This window comes from Bos javanicus, chromosome 8, assembly GCF_032452875.1.
Source record: "Bos javanicus breed banteng chromosome 8, ARS-OSU_banteng_1.0, whole genome shotgun sequence".
In the NCBI taxonomy this organism is placed as follows: domain Eukaryota; kingdom Metazoa; phylum Chordata; class Mammalia; order Artiodactyla; family Bovidae; genus Bos; species Bos javanicus.
In genome coordinates this window covers 111,713,367-111,728,348 of record NC_083875.1, presented here as the reverse complement: position 1 = coordinate 111,728,348, position 14,982 = coordinate 111,713,367, and the positions used below count along the sequence as shown (strand labels likewise).

General features: G+C 52.7%; 1 protein-coding gene across 2 annotated transcripts in view; it reads left to right on the top strand.

Moving 5' to 3' along the window:
* Positions 1–14,982, top strand: part of TRAPPC12 (trafficking protein particle complex subunit 12) — a 36,036-nt gene that overhangs the window by 3,576 nt on the left and 17,478 nt on the right. For both annotated transcript variants that reach the window (XM_061426738.1, XM_061426739.1), the window contains 3 exons: positions 3,206–4,420; positions 10,188–10,304; positions 14,084–14,197. In XM_061426738.1, coding sequence (XP_061282722.1) covers positions 3,212–4,420; positions 10,188–10,304; positions 14,084–14,197 — 1,440 coding nt within the window. In that variant the 5' untranslated portion in view covers positions 3,206–3,211. The remainder of the gene's footprint in view (positions 1–3,205; positions 4,421–10,187; positions 10,305–14,083; positions 14,198–14,982) is intronic.

Below are 14,982 nucleotides of genomic sequence, written 5' to 3'. Positions count from 1 at the left end.
AGTGTTTGATAAAAATGGTTTATAGAAAATTTGCCTTCAGAAGAGTCAGAGAGAGTGACAAGAACCTTCTCAGGTTTTCTAGGGAAAGAAGTCAGAGGACTGAGGCGGGGCTTTCGCCACTGCCCGCTTGCACCTGGATCCCTCTTTCGTGCCGGGGGCGAGAGGTGGTGGCACGTGTGTTGCCGTTAACTTCGTTTCCTCTGTCGTTGCGTGGAGTGCAGGGTAATGACTCAGACACGGGGGCACTCAGATGATAACGATTACTGACTTGAAAGACTTTTCGGCCCAAGTCTTCAACCTCTGGTAATGGTTTCTAACAAAGGTGTAGTTTTTATTTAGAGATTACGGTAAACAATTTAATTTTTACCCTGGGTTGGGCATCATCTGTGTAGACGGTGTCACTAGGAAAGAGGTGGACTGGACTTTTCAAAGTCAGATTGGAATAGAAACAAAGATCCTGGAGAGAATCAAAGTATTGTTACAGACTGAGTGTTCCTTTTTTCTTGGCTTGCTTTCTTTCAGATGGTGTTTTCTTTAAAAACATATTTTAAGTGAGTTGGTAAACACGGAATTGCTTGTCAGAGAGCTTTATTCTTTGCCGAGCTATTCAGAAAGGCTCAGTTCAGTTCAGTCACTCAGTCGTGTCCAACTCTGTGACCCCATGGACTGCAGTACGCCAGTTTTCCCTGTCTATCACCAACTCCCGGAGCTTGCTCAAACTCATGTCCATCGAGTTGGTGATGCCATCCAACCATCTCATCCTCTCTCCCCTTCTCCTCCCGCCTTCAGTCTTTCCCAGCATCAGGGTCTTTTCAGTTGAGTCAGCTCTTCGCATCAAGTGGCCAAAGTATTGGAGTTTCACCTTCAGCATCAGTCCTTCCAGTGAATACTCAGGATCTGCTTTAGGATGGACTGGTTGGATCTTCTTACTGTCCAAGGAACTCTTAAGAGTCTTATCCAACACCACAGTTCAAAAACATCAATTCATCAGTGCTTAGCTTTCATTATAGTTCAACTCTCATATCCATACATGACTACTGGAAAAAACATAGCTTTGACTAGACCTATGTTTGTTGGCAAAGTAACATCTCTGCCTTTTAATATGCTCTCTAGGTTGGTCATAGCTTTTCTTCCAAGGAGCATGCATCTTTTAATTTCATGACTGCAGTCGCCATCTGCAGTGATTTTGGAGTCCAAGAAAATAAACTCTTTCACTGTTTCCATTGTTTCCCCACCAATTTTCCATGAAGTGATGGGACCAGATGCCATGATCTTCATTTTCTGAATGTTGAGTTTTAAGCCAACTGTTTCACTCTCCTCTTTCACTTTCATCAAGAGCCTTTTTAGTTCCTCTTCACTTTCTGCCATAAGGGTGGTGTCATCTGCATATCTGAGGTTCTTGATATTTCTCCCGGCAATCTTGATTCCAGCTTGTGCTTCATCCAGCCCAGCGTTTCTCATGATGTACTCTGCATATAAGTTAAATAAGCCGGGTGACAATATGCAGCCTTGATGTACTCCTTTCCCTATTTGGAACCAGTCTGTTGTTCCAGGTCGAGTTCTGTTGCTTCTTGACCTACATAGAGATTTCTCAGGAGGCAGGTTAGGTGGTCTGGTCTTCCCATCTCTTGAAGAATTTTCCATAGTTTGTTGTGATCCACACAGTCAAAGGCTTTGGCATAGTCACTAAAGCAGAAGTAGATGTTTTGCTAGAACGTTCTTGCTTTTCTGATGATCCAGTGGATGTTGGCAATTTGATCTCTGGTTTCTCTACCATTTCTAAATCCATCTTGAACATCTAGAAGTTCGTGGTTCACATACTGCTGAAGCCTGGCTTGGAGAATTTTGAGCATTACTTTGCTAGCTTGTGAGATGAGTGCAATCGTGCGGTAGTTTGAGCATTCTTTGGCATTTCCTTTCTTTGAGATTGGAATGAAAACTGACCTTTTCCAGTCCTGTGGCCACTGCTGAGTTTTCCGAATTTGCTGGTGTATTGAGTGTAGCACTTTGACAGCATCATCTTTTAGGATTTGAAATAGCTCAACTGGAATTCCATCACCTCCACTAGCTTTGTTCATAGTGATGCTTCCTATGGCCCATTTAACTTCACATTCCAGGATGTCTGGCTCAAGGTGAGTGATCACACCATCGTGATTATCTGGATCGTGAAGATCTATTTTGTATAGTTCTTCTGTGCATTCTTGCCAGCTCTTCTTAATATCTTCTGCTTCTGTTAGGTCCCTACCATTTCTGTCCTTTATTGTGCCCATCTTTGTGTGAAATGTTCCCTTGGTAGCTCTAATTTTCTTGAAGATATCTCTAGTCTTTCCTGTTTTATTGTTTTCCTCTATTTGTTTGCATTGATCACTGAGGAAGACTTTCTTAATCTCTCGCTATTTGGAACTCTGCATTCAAATGGGTATCTTTCCTTTTCTCCTTTGCCTTTAGCTTCTCTTCTATTTTCAGCTATTTGTAAGGCCTCCTCAGACAACCATTTTGCCTTTTTGCATTTCTTTTTCTTGGGGATGGTCTTGATCACTGCCTCCTATACAGTGTCACAAACCTCTGTCCATAGTTCTTCAGGCACTCTATCAGATCAAGTCCCTTGAATCTATTTCTCACTTCCACTGTATAATAGTAAGGGATTTGATTCAGCTCATACCTGAATGGTCTAGTGGTTTTCCCTACTTTCTTCAATTTAAGTCTGAATTTGGCAATAGGGAGTTCATGATCTGAGCCACAGTCAGCTCCAGGTCTTGTTTTTGCTGACTGTATAGAGCTTCTCCACCTCTGGCTGCAAAGAATGTAATCAGTCTGATTTCGGTATTGACCATCTGGTGATGTCCATGTGTAGACTCTTCTCTTGTGTTGTTGGAAGAGGGTGTTTGAGAAAGGTTGCATTCCTTATCAATAAATAAATGTCCCATAAATACCCCAAAACTGTCAATTCTAAAAATCTTTGCCTACTTCACATGTCAGATTTTGAAAAATCATAGCTTTAATCTGGGGTTCTTTAATTGTTGCTGAAGTTGTTGCTTCTTGTAAGGATCCAGTCACATAACGATGGGTTAGCGACGAGTCTCCTCTTACTGCGTTGCCCTGTGGAATGTAGTTCAAGGCCATCTACGATTTCAGTAAGACAAAGGCATTCTAATAGTAACCGAGATGTAAGCTGTTGAGGTTGACGTGTCTTTGTCTGTATCAGGTGGCCATGGAGAATGCCGAAGGCGCTAGCCAGCACGTGCCCGAGCAGAGTGCGCCTGCCCAGGGGCCAGCCCAGAGCATCGCTCCGCAGGGGCCTCAGGGAGACCAGGGGCAGCTTCTTTACCACGAGGAAACCATCGATCTCGGTGGAGACGAGTTTGAGTCCGAGGATTCGAATAATTTTGCGGATAAGCTCGATGAGCCCCTGATGGAAAGCGTGCTCATCTCTGACTCCCCAAACAACAGCGAGGACGACGCGGGTGACCTGGGGTGTCTGCAGGACGTGGGGGACCCTGCCGAGGGCAGCGGCGATCACAGACTGGGGCCCGGCGCAGAAGAGGGCGCGCTGGGCTCTCTCAGTGACGGCGGTGAGAGTGATGGCAGGGACACGCCTCAGGACGTCTCGGACATGACCCCTGATGGCAGAGCATCGTTGAAAGAGGACCCTGAGCGCAGCGATGTGGAAGACCTGCCTGCTTTTGAACACGGGGGCGGAGAGGACCCAGGCCCCGGGGCTGCGCGGGTACCCATGGCAGGGCCACCATCAGGCACGCCACCCCGGCAGCCAGCCCCCAAGGACGAGCCGGTGCCCATGTGCACCATCTTTAGCCAGCCACCCCCCAGCGCCCAGCCCCCAGCCCTGCGTGACGGCTTCGAGTCCCAGATGGTGAAATCCCCCAGCTTCAGCAGTGCCAGCGAAGCTGCCCCCAGGACCCCACCCCAGGTGGTCCAGCCGAGCCCCAGCCTGAGCAAGTTCTTCGGTGATCCAACCAGCAGCAGCTCCTTGGCCTCGGACTTCTTTGATTCCTTCACAACCTCCACCTTCATCTCCGTCAGTAACCCCAACGCCAGCCCTTCCATTCCGGAAAGCCTGTCTTCGCTGGCTGCTAGCCCTGTGGGAGGAAGCTCGCCGGGCTCCGAGGAAGCTGCCTCCTCCCCAGGGGTGCAGAGGTCAGGGTCGGGTGTGTCCACGGTTCCTCTGGAGATCTCGCAGTCCCCAAAGCCATTCTCACAGATCCAGGCGGTGTTTGCCGGCAGCGAGGACCCCTTTGCCACTGCCCTGAGCATGAGCGAGATGGACCGGAGAAGCGACGCCTGGATCCCCGGGGATGCGACCAGGAACGTGCTGACTTCAGTCGCCACGCAGCAGTACGGCACGGTGTTCGTGGACAAGGAGGACCTCACCATGCCTGGCCTCAAGTTCGACAACATCCAGGTGAGGGCGGAGGGCCTTCAGCGCGCAGGTGGGCCGGTGGGCGCACTCGGCGAGCCGGGAAAGTCCCAGCCAATGTCCTTGCTTCTCATCTGACTCTGTTTCGTGTATGTTCATACGGAAAAGGCCTGTCGAGCTTTGAAAAACGCTGATTGTTTTCAGCAGTTCCCAAGGTTCTCATCTTGAGAGTGTTTGCTGTGATGTCACCAGGTAATTTGGAACCCTGTTGATTTCTCTGATCGAAGGTCTTTAAGGTGCTAATCAGAGTCTTAGAAATAGTTTCCAGCAAGGGAGCTGCACAACAGCTCTCTGGAGAAGTTGTAAACTGAGTGATCAGTTTATTATAGCAGCTGAGCTCCCGTAGATGATAAATCCCCTTTCCTCTCCTTTTAGATATGGAAAAATGTGTTTGCATTACATGCAACGTGCTCTATATTGGAAGAGTTCTTACCGATTTGGTTAAAAAAAAATACAGACGGTCTCTCAATAAATCACAAGATTATAAATATGTAATCGTAAAATAAATAAATACTATATATTGTAAATAACATTAAAAAGTTCAATCTTACCAGTCATCAAAGTAGATGAAGTTATTTTCACTTTCTGTTGTCTGAGTTATTTATAATTATTCTGTGTATGTTAGAATGTGAGGAAATAGCCAGCTTAGGCAGCCCTGAAGGGACTGATAATTTGGCACAAACTTTCTTAAATGTTAAAATGCATGTCCAAATGTGCATGTGCTTTGACCAGAAATCCCACCCTGAGTAGTTATTTATGAGGAAAGAATCTCACTGATGTATGAATAGCCAGCTTTCAGGATGCCCATCAGAGTGAGGCTTAAAATTGGAAAGAATCTGAAAGCATCTCGGAGTCCATCGTCAGGAGGCTAGTTGAATACATTCGCCACATCTCGCCTCTTCAGTGGAATATTTACATATTCAACTGAAAAAATGATGTTATGGCCTCGTCGGTGGCACTAGTGGTAAAGAAGCCGCCTGCCATGCAGGAGGCGGAGGTGAGGTTCAGTCCCCGGGTCGGGAAGGTCCCCTGGAGGGGGCGTGGCAGCCCACTCCAGAATTCTTGCCCGGGAAATCCCATGGACAGAGGAGCCTGGCGGGCTACGATCCATGGGGTCACAAAGAGTCGGACACGACTGAAGCGACTTAGCACACACGCACTCACAAAAATAATGTCATATTCAAATAAGTATTTTTATTTATTATGAAAAAATGAAGATAATGTTATGATAAAATACTTAGTGAGATTCATAATTTGCTAAGTTTGAAAGCCCAGGTACAGGAAGGCACGTAGCATGCCTTACACGGTAACGTTTTCATGGGTGTGCGCACGTCCCCCTGAGGTGAGCTCGGCTGCGTGTCGGGTGGGATCTGCAGGGTCTGTGCCTTGTGTGCCGCGCTGTCCACTCCGGAAACTGAAGGGGCTCCTCCCCGGCCGGGCGTTCCCCTTCCCCCACCTCGGCCTGGTCAGAAAGCCACGTGGGGTGGGGCCCTGGCCCTGCGAGGCCGATCCTGTGGAGAAGCAATGCGGCTGCTGGAGAGGTGAGCCAAAGAAGAAGTCATCATCATCTTTGATGACTGGTAAGATTGAGCTTTTTAATGTTGTTATTTACAACATATAGTATTTATTTATTTTACAATTACATATTTATATATCTTGTAATTTATTGAGAGACCATCTGTATTTTTTTTTAACCAAATCGGTAAGAACTCTTCCTATATAAAGCACATTCGCGTGTAACACAAACACATTTTTCCATATCTAAGAGGAAAGGAAAGGGATTTATCATCTACAGGAGCTCAGCTGCTATAATAAACTGATCACACAGTTTACAACTTCTCCAGAGAGCTGTCATGCAGCTCCCTTTCTGGAAACTCCCCAGCTGTCTCTCTGGGGAGTGTGAGTGAAAGTCTCTGAGTCTCTTTGTGACCCTGTGGACTATACACTCCATAGAATTCTCCAGGCCAGACTACTGGAGTGGGTAACCTTTCCCTTCTCTAGGGATTTTCCCACCCCAGGAATCGAACCAGGGTCTCCTACATTGCCGGCGGATTCTTTACCAGCTGAGCTGCAAGGGAAGCCCAAGAATATTGGAGTGGGTAGCCTATCCCTTCGCCAGCAGATCTTCCCAACCCAGGTCTCTGTGGGGAGCTGACGTGAGAGCCTGCAGATGTGGATGTGCTTGCGTGCTGTCTTCGGGTACGTGCTGACGAGACACGTCTTCCCTGGGGCTCGCCAGGCACTGTCCCCGCCCTCTCCAGCAGAACGTATTGGGTGTGAATTTGCCTTCCCGGGCCTCCTTGGTGAATCCCAGTTACAGGCTCAGATGTCAGGGGCGTTTGTGGGTCAGCATTGATGCCTTGACCCCGTGGTCCGTGGGGCAGTCCCGGGGCCCAGGGCTCCTCGGGTCTGTTTGGGGCCACGCAGAGCTGCTTCACTCTGGCCGCCTGAAGGGCTGGGCTGAGCGCGGCACTCTCATGGGCCAGAGGCGCTGAGCGCCCCGTGACACCCTTCAGGGAAGCAGGTCAGTCGCTCCTGAGCTAAGAAACAAAGTGCTGATGCTTGCTGCTGGGTGAGCCAAGGCGACTCGAGCTCGGAGGCCATTCCCGCCAGTGGGAGGCGTGGGGTTGTGACAGCCCCTCGGAGCTCTGACGCTTCCACGTGGCTGATCGTGGAATAAGCAGGGCATTCGGCGGTCAGCCAGGGCCAGGCGCCCGCTGCCAGGATAGGACGCACCCTGCGGCCAGCCGGGAGACGCTGCGTGTCCTTTCTGCTCCCTCTAAGTGCTTGAGTGGTGTCTTCCGTCCCTCTCATGGTCCACAGTGGTGGTTTTGGAAACCTCATGGTGGATTGAAATATGAATTCAGAGTAGTTCCTGAAAGGCCTTTGACTTCCCTGTGGAACCAGTGTGCGGGTTGGTTCTTCACCTGTGTCTCTTCAGTCGTGTATTGTTCTTCAAAGAACTTGTCATAGAAAAGAAAAAGTGTGTGGTTTACGCCAGAAATGCTGTGTTCATTTTCCAGAGGAGTTAGATCAGCCCAGCACGTGTGGTAACTCGCTGCGCGCGCCAGGCTTTTAAGATATCAACCAAGTGTGTGTTGGATTTACCTGTTCACACGTTCCTCCCCACGCGACTGTTACTGTTGCAACACTACATCAGCTTTCTGAAATACTTGGTGGTTTTTCCAAATTGCTCACCTCTTGGTACCAAATGCAAAATTTCTTCCCTGCTGGCTCAGATGGTAAAGAGTCTGCCTGCAATGTGGGAGACCTGGGTTCAATCCCTGGGTCAGGAAGATCCCCTGGAGAAGGAAATGGCACCCCACTCCAGTACTCTTGCCTGGAAAATCCCATGGATGGAGGAGCCCGGCAGGCTACAGTCCACAAGGTCACAAAGAGTTGGACCCGACTGAGCGACCTCACTGTCACTTCCACTTCTTAAGGGATGAAATGTGGGCAGAGGGGAAGTGTTACATTGTTTCTTTGTGAAGTGACCTCTTAGAGCAGTCTGAGTTAAGGTAGAGGCCACACAGGTGAGCACGTTAACTCTGCATCCAACCGCAGAAGCTTCAAAAGAGGAGTGTCGGCATTTCTAACTAGTCAGAGTCTTGCTGGCCTGCATTCTTGAAGAACTGGATGCAAAGTTGGTGGGGAGATGACTGTTCAGAAACATTTAGAACCAGGAAAGAATGGAAGTTGGAGAGTATTTCTATGAAGGTCGTTCAGTGGCGGGGGGGGGGGGGGGGGGGGGGGGCGGTTCCACAGACCAGAGTTGGCAGCAAGTCGGTGCCGACCTTGAGGGGGTGACAGGGACAGCGGGGGGCCTCGGGGTGCTCTGGCCTCGCACGGGGCTCTGCAAACCCGACATCTGGACCTGAGGCCGGGCCTCTCCTCCGCCCGGGTCTGATTCTGCTCCCGGATCCCGCCCCCGGCCCCCACAGTGTGGGTGTGACGGGAGTCCCATCCGGGAAGCAGGCAGACGCCGTCACCGCTTTCCCGCTCATGGCCGGGCTCTGTCCTTCCAGGACCACTGCCCATGACCGGGCGTCCCTGACAGTAGAGCTTACAGGCCGTGCCCCGTGAGTCAGCCGCTTTGCGTTCCACATGGACATTGTCCACTAAAACCTCGAAGGCGCCGACGAAGCCGTCCGCACGCAGCAGGGGGAGCGGCCGTCCTCTGCTCGCGGAGGGCCAGCCACAGACTCCCATTCGCGCGGTCTGCCACTGCCCTGCCCTGGGCGCACCCGAGGGAGTGCTGAGCGGAAGGGGTCCGTGGGGTTCTAGGTGGGTCCCCCCCAGGTGCAGGGAGATAGCTCTCCAAACATCACGGGAGGGGGCCGCTCGCCTCACTCCGGTGACCGTGGAGTGTCTGCAGCCAAGGCGCCAGGACCCCCATACAGAACCGCCCTGGCCGAGCAACGCGGTGGGAGCCGGTCTGTGTCGGGACGTTTTGTCGTCCACGGGCTTTCAGGGTGAATGCTGGTCAGCCCCACGGTGCCCCTGTCTCGAGCGTCCTGTGCTAACAGGCAGAACCGAAAGGGCGGGCGGCGTCTGCAGTGTGGGCTCGCTGCCGAGGGTGCTGCGAGGTCGGAGGACTCAGACTGCTCCTCTGGGCTCCGTGGCTTTAGGGTGAGTCTGCCGTTCCCTGGTTCGCAGGCGCTCTGCCCGGATGCAGCTCTTTGTCTGCTCGGAGGCGCCTGTGTGCAGAGCTCTGCAGCCGTGCGCCTGCCTCCTTGTTCTGCCCTCTGATAACCCTCCTGGATCAGTTAGCCCCTGCCGGGGCATTTGAACTATTTCACCTTATTCTCTGGAGGCAGAAGCCGTAATTCTGCTGCTTCCAGGCCTCTGTCCCGCGTGAGGAGGAGGTGCGGCTTGGCCTCTGAGCTCCAGGCTCAGGGCCCAGGACCCCCACTGCCAGGCTGCACCCTCCCCTCCTCGAGCAGCAGGAGGCAGCTGAGCCTGCCGCAGCCTTCCTGCGAGCCCGGCCCACACCGGCCATGCGGGCGATTGCAGGAGAGGAGCCTTGCCTCTGAGCGGAGCTGCATCAACTTGTTTCCTCAGCATGGCGGGCGCAGGCCGCCCCGAGCTGCAGGCTCTCCTCTGTCACCATCTGTGTCAGCGGTCCATCCCTGCCCCTCCCCGGTCTCTCCCTGGGCACTGGGCCACGGATGGTCACTCCTGTCCATGCTCCCTCTACAGTCACTCAGCCCGGGCGCAGGTGGGGCTAACCTGAGGCTGGGCCGGGGGCCCCTGTGCAGAGTCCTGTGCAGCTGCCCCCCAACAGAGGGCCGTCCTTGGGCTGGGGGGACGCGGCCCTAGGGGAGGGCGATGCCCCGGGCCACCACTCACTGCTCTGGCTGAGCCCTGGGGACCCCCGGAGGTCCAGGCCAGGGGGCTGTGGTGTGGGCTGTGGGCAGAGGGCTTAGGCCTGCCCGCCCAGCCTGGGCCCCAGCAGGCACCGTGCCCCTCCCGGGGGCAGCGTACCCTCTCACACCACGAGCCCCGGCCCCCTCCAGCACGGCACGGCCGCTGCTGACTTGCCACCTCCTCTCCAGGAGGAAGCAACTCTAAACAACACGTCTTCCCAGCGACCGGGCACTATAGCCTCTGGTTAGTTGCAGCTCATAACTGCATTTTAGCCTCCATACACCAGTGGGAAAATAAAAGAAACTTTGGTTAGCTGTGAGTTTCACTTAGCTGAGTTTAATTAGCATTCTATTGTCCTGACATATTTCTCTTATATTCTTTCCAGGGAGATGCAGTTAAAGACTTAATGCTTCGCTTCCTGGGTGAAAAAGCTGCGGCAAAGAGACAAGTCCTAACCGCCAGCTCAGTGGAACAGTCTTTCGTTGGATTGAAGCAGCTCATCGTAAGTAACAGTGTATTTGATTTTCCGTGTAAGCTCTTCTTCCCTTCATGATGTTTTTCCAAAGGCCAGTCACTCTCAGTGCCTCATCCTTGGCCCTTGCACAGAAATGGAGTTTTGTTGGATCAGATAACCAGTCCTGAGCAACAGAGAGCATCATACAACATGTGAATGCTTTGAGGCAGTATATACTTTGATTAAATATACTTCATCAAAATAACTAGAGTGAAGTAATCATACATTGATTTTCTGAAAGAACTGTTTTCTACACTTGGTGTAGAAGGTTTATTACTAAATTAGCAGACTCCCCAGAAGCGCACACAAAAGCCTTTCTTTATTCATTAACAAGACTGAGTGCAGATGCCCTGGCCGAGCCGCAGTCATGGAGCAGAAGCGGGGACTCTGATCGCAGGCACCCTGACCTGGGCGGGCGGTGCTTCCGGGGGCCTGTGAGCCGCTGGAAACCATCTGCCCCACAGCATCTTTCTTGATGTTGCAAAAGTGCGAATAAACACTTGCTTAGGTGGTTTGCTGACATTTTCACGTTAAAGTTTAGGTTTTTGGTTTTTTTTAGTAAATGTAGATCACATGTTTCATTGAGTTTCTTTCATTGAAGTGATTCTAGAATTCTTCCCATGAATGAGAAGCTGTGGGAAGGGAAGATGAGGAGACACTCAGTTTTTAAAGGGAGAGAGGAGAGCTCATCTGTAAGTGTCTGTCTGTGTGCACTGGCCCCTGTTCATGGAGCCGCAGGTGTGGGAGTGACGGAGTGCACGGCCGCGTGCGTCTGGTGGAATGGCCCTTCTGCCTTGGGGGCGGCCGCTCTCACTCCCTTTCTGTGGCCTTGAACACCTGCTGTGCGGCAGCGTCACGAGCAGGCAGCTGTATTTGAAGCGTGACCTGTAACTGTGAGCCCGGACAGGACACACGAAGCCTCACACAGACATTGTCATTAATCCTCAGGCGGTCTTTTTACGTCTTTTCATTATTCTTGGTGTCAAGTATATGCGGTTTGGTTTGATTTTTTTCACACTTTGCAAATACTTGAGGCCGGTAGAAATTATATTAACAGCGCTAGCAAGGAGACCTGTTTAAGGCGGGAAATGTGTTCAAGGAAAGACCGTTCCCTTGCCCTGGTATTTTAATTACATCCTAAAATAATTGCATTCATCTTTAAGACTAGGAAAGTTTCTCAACACATTTTCCTAAGTAACGTCAGAGTGTTTCAAGATTGCCATTTATGGGGAAATGACCGTTGCGGCCCGTGGAGAGGGACATTTTAATCACGTCGGTGGTATCACATTTGACACTGAGGATTGCCTTTGAGTTGCAGGCGGGAAAAGTTAGGTGCATACTGTTAGTTACTTGAGTGATTTTTATTGGACTGTTTTTCTCCTCTTCTGGAAGTTCTGGAATGTTCGGTTATGTTCAGTTTCTCAAACAGAGTCTCTATCTTATTTCCTAGTTTTAAAAAAACAATATTTTGAAATTTAGATCTTTTTTCTCATATATAACTACCTTTAATATCAGAGTTCTGCATGTCATATACAGTAATGAAGAGATTTTCATAAGATCTTCTCCACAGTGCTTGAAGATTAGAATAGTATATTTAAATTCTAGCTTTAAAAAACAATTTTTTCACCAAACATGCAAAAGACCTTGATGCTGGGAAAGATTGAAGGTAGGAGGAGAAGGGGACAACAGAGGATGAGATGGCTGGATGGCATCACCGACTCAATGGGCATGAGTTTAAGCAAGCTCCAGGAGCTGGTGATGGACAGGGAGGCCTGAGGTGTTGCAGTCCATGGGGTTGCAGAGTCAGACACGACTGAGCGACTAAGCTGAATAAATGATTAAAAATAGTAAAATGCGCCACGTGAAAAGCCTTATGCTCTTGCTATAAATTTTGTATTGAGATGTGTTTTCTGTCTTTCGAACCAGACCATTATTAAAAATGAAGCAGAAACCTGCTACCCTAGTATTTACTTTTTTAGTTAACGTAAGTGTTTTAAAAAGTGGCTTCTTCCCTGACTGAAGATAACAAGCAAACGTGTTAATATTCGTGTTAGTTTCTTCTTACCGATGACTGAATCAGTCGCCACCACCCCCCACCTCGGCCCTGTACTCACAGGTTCCACACACATCTCACAGCACTCCGAGTCGCCGTGGCCAAAAGTGGGAAGCAGTCAAGGTGCCTTTCGGTGGCACCAGTGGTAAAGAACCACCTGCCAGCACAGGAGACAAGCACAGGGTCGACCCCTGGGTGGGGAAGATCCCCTGGAGAGGGACACGGCAACCCACTCCAGTCTTGTCACCTGGAGAATCCCATGGACGGAGGAGCCTGCTGGGCTACAGTCCATGGGGTTGCAGAGTCAGACACGACTGAAGCGACCTAGCAGTCAGGCACACAAGCTGCCTTTCAGCAGGTGAATGGGTGGCGATGACTCCCATGACGGTGGACCGTCATTCAGCACTAACAAGCCTCGATTGTTGAGTCAAGAGGAGCCCTGAGGAGCCTGGGGCCGGGGGGTCAGGTGGGGTGCATTAGGGCATATGGCCCGTCACCCCGGAGCTGGGAGCAAGGCCGCACCAGTGTGCTTCCTGGTCCAGCTGCACTAGGTACGCTGGGTGTGTGTGCCTGCACACACAGAAACACACCCTGACACACTCACAGAGACACAGACACAAAAGACATACACACACACACAGACAGAGGCACACGCTGATGCACAGACACACACACACGCACAGGAAGACGAGGAGAGGGGCTTCCTCCTTACGGAGCTGGTGCTGACTGCATCAGAAGAAGAAACGTGAGTCTTGCTGCGGGCACCAGAGGCCTGACTTGGTCTCCAGGCGCCCTCAGCTTCTTGTTCTAGAAGCACTTTGTAAGCACAGAATGCCCAGAGCATCCTTTAAAAAGAACCCAGCGGGCTAACGTCTGGCTCCCTCTCTGGACCTGAGGTTAACAGGGCCCAGGGTGAGTGTTCACCTGCTCCGGCACACAGGCGGCCCCGAGGCCCGGCCTGTGCGCTGAGGGCAGCGGGCAGTGCCTGTCCTTGGGGACCGCACACCAAGCGTCCTCTTGCAGCCTCTTCAGGGATCGGACGGTCCCTCTGATGGCGTTCCTCCTCCCATCGGCCTGGTGGCCCTCCTTCCTGCATCCCTCGGGCAGCGACGAGCAGCTGAGACCAAGTCCCTGAGCCCCTGCGCCGCCTCAGCTGGGCTCCCGTGGGTCCAGTCCCGACAGGGAGCTGCGTGTGGACACGCGGCCTGGATCGCGATGTGTCAGCACGACTCATGGATCGTCTTCGATGTTGACGGCACAGAATCCTGTTAAACATTTTAAACCACTTCCGGTCACACGCAGACCTTAGGTACAAATAAACGTTTCCAGGGCAGGTTAAAATGAAACATTGACCGTGGTTTAATTTAAGAAAACTCACAAGATGGAGTTACCTTGCTAAACAGGAAACAGCCTGATGGGTTTGGGGGCAGAGCGGGGCTTTCCAACAAGAGTTTTGCTCCTGGGTTCTATCAGTGGTTACGTTTTAAGGATTTACCTTTGGCTTGTCTTGAAGGGCGTCTGCGGTGGGTGCCTGTGTGGCCTGCGCGTCTGAGCCCCAAGCCGTGGTGGTCGTCCCCAGGGTGACTGCCCCGGGGTGACCATCCCCAGGGTGGCTGTCCCCATGACCCCGTGGTGGCCCCCATGGTGCCCGTCCCTGTGGCCCCGGGGTCACTGTCCCCAGGGCGGCCCCGTGGTGACCGTCTGTGTCTTACAGAGCTGCAAGAACTGGCGGGCGGCGGTGGACCTGTGCGGGCGGCTGCTCACGGCCCACGGTCAAGGCTACGGCAAGAGCGGGCTGCCGACCAGCCACACGGCAGACTCCCTGCAGGTACGGCCGCGTCCTCCCCAGCCACCGTCACCTGGGGACAGCGAAGGCTCCAGTGGTTCACGTGCGGAGAGCGGGGTTCTGAACGGCAGGAAAGCCCTCTGAGGAGAGGGGCAGCTGCCCAAGTCCTCGAGCCCGCCGCCCCGGCCGCGGTCTCTCATGCTGGCGTCCCCGGGAGCCCCCTCCCCAGCAAGACCATCCCCCAGGCTCTCCGGGTCCCTCAACAGGCAGGGAGGGGAGGGGCTCCGAGGCCCCAGCCACAGCGGCTGCGCCGCGCTGCCCGACCGTGCCCGCCGCCAGGGCAGTCCTCAGCAGACGTGGCTTCAGCTGCCGTGGGCCCAGCCCAGCTCTTTCCACTGCTGCTCCGAAAGCACCACTGAGTCCTGCCCCCTGGCCCCCCTGCCAGGCAGTCCCCCACCCCCTGCCCCAGGCAGGCCCCTTCCCCTGCCCCAGGCAGCCCCCGCCCCCTGCCCCAGGCAGCCCCCTTCCCCTGCCCCAGGCAGCCCCCTGCCCCCTGCCCCAGGCAGCCCCCACCCCCACCCCCAGGCAGCCCCCCGCCCCCAGGCAGCCCACAGGCCCAGCCTCTCGGTGGGTCCCTTGCTGCGTGGTCTCTTTGAACCTCACTTCTCTCATCAGCGGGACAAGGCTGACTCGGATCACCCCCGCAACCCCCGCAGTTGCCAGGGTCGCCAGTCCTGCCCTCTCACTTGGCGGCCATCGTTTTCCGGAAGGGACCCTGCGTTCCAGCTGCTTGGAGCTGGCTGTGCACCCCTTCCTGCTCTCATCAC